The sequence below is a fragment of the Limulus polyphemus genome, unplaced genomic scaffold, assembly GCF_000517525.1.
Source record: "Limulus polyphemus unplaced genomic scaffold, Limulus_polyphemus-2.1.2 Scaffold10645, whole genome shotgun sequence".
NCBI lineage: Eukaryota > Metazoa > Arthropoda > Merostomata > Xiphosura > Limulidae > Limulus > Limulus polyphemus.
In genome coordinates, this window is record NW_013676255.1 from 4,470 (window position 1) to 10,088 (window position 5,619).

The 5,619-nt window shown below is 34.4% G+C and overlaps 1 protein-coding gene across 1 annotated transcript in view; it reads right to left on the reverse strand.

Annotated features, from left to right (window-relative positions):
* The window catches only part of LOC106476463, a gene marked incomplete at its 3' end in the record, with an annotated part of 7,826 nt that extends 3,759 nt beyond the window's left edge, over nt 1-4,067 (reverse strand). The window contains exon 1 of the mRNA XM_013937120.2: nt 3,686-4,067. Within this exon, the coding sequence (XP_013792574.2) occupies nt 3,686-3,797 (112 nt within the window). The remainder of the gene's footprint in view (nt 1-3,685) is intronic.
* Nucleotides 4,068-5,619: the final 1,552 nt, after the last annotated feature.

The window sequence follows — 5,619 nt, forward strand, 5'->3', positions numbered from 1 at the left end:
ACTACCCCCAATCTAGTAATCTCCCGATAATTCCCAAAGGTTCAAGAGAAGGAGTGGCGTGATACTAGTCATGTGACCTCACTGATGCAACAGTAGTTTCCAACTTCCCATTTGCTTGAGCTTTATGTCCACCTACTGTTTGCATCAATCAGTCTCCATCTCTGAAGGCAATTTACCATCTTTCATTAACAAATTAGGTTATACAATTGTAGTTGTGGAACCAGTGTGAATCAGGCAAGCTTTTCCATCAATAAGCTTGTGGACTCATGAATAATTTTCCTCAAATGTTGAACTTCTTTTCACATACATGATAGAATATTTCCAGATGAATATTATCTTATAAATCCAATTAATTTCTGTTTTCTAGATGTTTTATTAGCTTTGTGTTGTTCATTTGATCTGGTTGAGCTCTGTCTCTCTGGTTGCTGATTCCTAACAACCTTGACTGTAATGTCCATCTTTTCCATAATTATATTGTTACCTCTTTCTGGTATCCTCTGAGAACTATAATTCCATACAGGACTTCACTTGCAGTTCCTGGTTGAAAGATTATTTAAATTTGCTGATGACATTAAAGTTTTGGGTATTGCTGGCTTTGAGGAGGATGCTGCTGATTAACAAAAGGATTCAGTGTTCAGCAAATAAATGGCAGATAGCCTTTAATTATAATAAATGCAAAGTAATGCATGTGGGATATCACAATTTTAATTATGAGTATAATTTTGATGGGAATAACCTTAACAGTCTTATGGAAGAAAAAGATATTGGTATTCTGGTTGATCAGTCTCTTAAATCATACAAGCAATGTGCTGTTGCTAGTGGTAAGGCAAATAGGATTTTAGGTTGTATCTACAGAAATATTGAACACAAGTCTGGAGATGTTATAATGTCATTGTAAAGGTCATTGGTTAAGCAACATTTGGAGTACTGTGTTTAATCTTGGGCTCCTTACCTTAAGAAGGGCATTGAATTGTTGGAAACGATTTGGGGAGGATTAATAAGATGGAAAGGTTGTTATATGAGGATAGTTTAATACCTCTGAAAGAAGAATTAGAGGGGATCTGTTTGAGGTGTTTAAGATTTTTAAGCAAATTGATTTATCATTTTTTGTTACATTTAATCGTGAGAATGGTAAGACACAAACATAAATTTTGGTAGGACAGAAGTCATCTTCATCAAATATAGCTTTATTTTTCTAACAGGGTAGTTGATCTCTGGAATAAGTTACCTTCAGATATAGTGGTTGCAGTTATGTTAAGAGAAAGCTTGATAAATATATGAATGATAAAGGCTGGCCTTGAGTTTTTTGTTTCTTTTTAAGAGTTTAATTTAACAAATAGGTCATTTGTTGTCCTTTAATGTTATATTATTTATTATTCCCCCTTTTTTTTTATCTACCTCATTGATGTCTTTCTTTACTTCATCATTTTTATCCTACAGCATTGCTGTACTTCTTCAATTTTGTCATTACAGCCTCTTTGCAGTTTTTTTTTTTACACTCTGTATTTCGTTAAATTAGTTGTATTCTCTCTGTACATCTCTAGCACTAGCAGTTTCAATGAGCATGTCATCAATCCCACTTGTTTTATATTTTAATTTTTCCTTAGATATTAAGTCTTTTTCTTGTAACTCCTCTCATAAATTCCTCTTTTATCTCTTGTACTTCTCTAAATTTCTTCTTGGTTTTCTTTTAACTTTCTGTCTCACTCTTCCTTATCTGATATTTTAGATCTTTTTTTTAATTTTCTATCTCATCCATCCACTTTTCTCTTCTATTTCTTCTGTTCTGCTTTTAATATTCTGTCACCTTATTTCAATTTCATTTTCTTCTTGGTCATCTTAAAATTTTTTGTCTGGTTCCTCCTGATCTTGTCTTAGCAATTTCATCATCTTATGTAATGCTCTGTTCTCACTCTTCTACCTGGTGATCTTCATCATCAATAGTTAAACTTTTGTTTGTTTGTTTTTTAAGAATAAAAAAATATATTTTATTTTCATCAAAGCAATATCCTTCACCTGACACCAGTGTTGTAACGTTGTTCTTTCATGGATGGGTTATTTAAAGTTAATTGGTGAAAATAATTCAAAGTCCAGTCTACCTTACAATCACAAAGTAGCTTATTTTCTTCTTTGACGTCTCTACATGCGTGAACAATTGTACACTGTCGTACGTTGCTGTACCGTGTACGCCTACTTTACGAATGACGTTCAAACCTCTAAAAATTCTAGGATTAACGTAAAATCAACATACTTGTACGAAGTATTTTAATAATTGCGACAGAAAACATTGATTCAAATGCTTCAAAAACTGATCCAACTCCCTGTCTCGAGATAATTCTACCTATTACCTCCTTGCCTGTCTTTCAACTCACTGTATTCTTGCAACAACTATTCCGTGTCTATAATCTATCTTCAAATGCACTAGAACACTTAATACTGATTAAATAGACCTTTCTAGGCCTATCTTAACTTCGTCATTTACGACCCAGCTCCATTTAACCAACAAACAACTTAAAATATTAAAATACAGCTTACATCAACACTAACAGTAACAGCAATATATAAAAACTTTAGAAATAAGTCAAAGCTTTAAATTGTGTGAAGAACATACCACACTTAACAGTTATATCTCTTAATAAAGTATTTTGAATATACTTGAGAGGTGTAAGAGGCAAATTAAAAGTGGGATCAAGGTTTATTTGATTGAGCAAAAGTTTTGGGTCCTCGATTAAATATTATGCATTCTCCTCCTTTCCCCGAGAGTAATTTTCCTAATTTTGTCGTATTTTTACTGGGACAGATTGAAAAGTGGAGTTTGTAGCGCCGCTTCCTAAGAACGTTTAATATATATTCAACATCAAATTATTATTAAAAACATAGTTCTACATCTAAAAAAAAAAAAATAATTGATAGAAAATATTGTTACCTAATTCTTATAATCGACTGGTTCATAAGTGATTCCCCCCCAGTGGCAGAGCGGCATGTCTATGGACATACAACGCTAGAAACCGAGTTTCAATACCTGTGGTGGGCAGAGCACAGATAGTTCATTGTGTAGCTTTTTGCTTAACTTCAAACAAATCATAAGTGATACAATGGATTACACAAATTTAATAACAACAGTTTGTTAGCACAGTTGACACAAGTTTTCAATATATATGGGTAATACTTCTAATACAAGAAAACTAAACGTTTCTTGATTTTAGTAGCTGGATTTAAATATTTATCTTGCGTTACTGGTTAAAAGTTTGGAACTTCTCCCAATATGTTTTTAGCAAGTAATAAGTATTGCATATATCTTTATGTATTTGGTGAATTAAATATAGTTGTATATTTTTATTTTTTTTTAAAAGCGGCCTTTGTATATTTAAGCAATATCCCTTACACCCCTCTTTGGTTACCTTTGTTTAATATAACAAGTATGAGATATAAATCTTGCTTTCAACTTAACAGTCCAAATTTAATTAATACATTTAAATAAGAGACACCACGCATGTGCATTATGGTTCTACCAGGATGGATTATTCTCTCTCCCAGGGACATAATCCAGGCACACTCAAATGTCATATCCTCATCTTACTCTTGGACGATACGGAAAAAAGCGCGTGTTTTTCAGTTGCACACATAAAAAAGGACTAAATGAAGGCAGATGATAAATAAAACTTATAGTTATTTAAGTACTTACAGTATTTGTTCTTTTCAGCACTTGCTCCGTAGGTGCTGAGTCCTAATACTAGGAAGACAAGAATCACTAAGCTCGACGGAGAAAACAGCGCAGGCATGACGCAACGATTCATGTTGAGGAGCTAGCTCATTGATCACTCCATCGGCTAGCCCCCAGGAAATGCAGCCACTTTCACAGCAATGTACTCGTTACTATTTAACTCAAAAATAAATGCACATTTTTTGTTCTTCAGCACTAATGCATATTACTTGCACAAATCCATTATCAAGACAATAAATCTGCCTTGCACATAACATTTTAAACTTTCACTTCTCCATGAATACCCAAAATAAACGCTGCAAATTAGCGTTTACTTGCTCCGAAATGATCAACCAACTCACAAATCTGGGGTTTGTAGTTTAAACCATTATTAAAAGAGGGCGTTCCATTAATATATCATAAGTGAAATTTTAAGTACTAACAGACGTGGCGGTTAGCTGTAGAGAAATAGTCTAATACAAATACGTAAAGTTTCTTAATTAAAACAATGTTACAGGCTATATTTTTAATTAAAATGGTTGTGTTGTATTTGACTAAAGGGAGTTATAATGTCAAATGATGAGTGCATGGCTTAATGACTAGACTTTTCGTGAAAGTTAATTAAGGAAACGGCTTGGCCAAGTGTTTTTCAGTAAGGTATTTGTTGATTATGGTGTAAACGCTTAAAGCAAGCGAAACTTTAGTAACTTATAAGCTTAAAATTTGTAATAAAAATATCATAAACTGCTGATACGTTTTTCTACATTTCTCTTAACTTGTCCATTTTGGATTCAAGTTCATAGGTATTGTTACGTCTCTGGTCGTTCGTTAATTTCCCGTAAAAATTCCTTCCGAAAAACTTCAGCGATACAAGTCCTTTCTTAAGTAAAACTAGTTTATTCTTTCTTAATACAACTTTGCAATACACTTAATTTCCACAATTAAACACACGCTATAATTCTCAACGAACGATTCGCGTACTTTACTTACTACCGCGCTTGACACAATTGTCCGTCTCTGTCTGTTTGCAATTCTATATCGATTCATTGTCTGGCGCACTTATATACAAAAATATCGCACACCTAGCAAACACTCGAGCATTCACGAACCTTCGAGAATATTTTGATGTGTTACTAGAGTCACGTGACTTCCGCTGTCGTAACATTGCCCCTTCCTTTGTATTGTTCGTCCCGAACAATAGCCACTTACATTAAACCAATAGAAAACTAACAATAAGTTAATTAAATGTACAGAATTTACAAACACAAAATTAAAATTCAACAAAGTCTCCTACTTTTACGGGACGTATCTTATTCCGTACTGGTCTCTATCTCGTTGGCTTCTGCCTCACGTGAGGTTCATCTGCTCCATCGTGAAGTGTCATATCATCGGTAACAGTCACATCAGTGGCAGTAACTTCATGAAGGGTTTCACTGTTTCCCTTCTCAAAACCGAGTAGAGTTTATTTTTCGACAGTGGCCTTTCCAGGTGACACGTCATCAGTGTTGTCTTTTGTTACATTGTTCACTTCATCCCAGCTGAAATGTCTTGGAGCGTGGTAACGCCAAAGCCTGTTGGCATGAACAACCTTTGGCTTACCTCGCCCACCACATTTTACCCAGAAAGTCACATCTGTGAGACGATCCACTATGGAGATGACAACTTAAGAGACTTCCCTTTGATCTTCCTGGGATCATACAACCACACTTTGTCTCCTGGTTCAAAGCTGACTTCAGTAGATCTCTTATCATAAGTTAACTTCATCAAATCAGCAGACGTTTTTAAGTATGAACGTACTTGATGGTGAACATCATCCATCCTTTCCGATAACACATTCACAAACTCTGACACATTTTCAGGCAACTCTTCATAAGGTGGGCGTCCTGTTAACAGATCCACTGACAACCGAAGTTCCT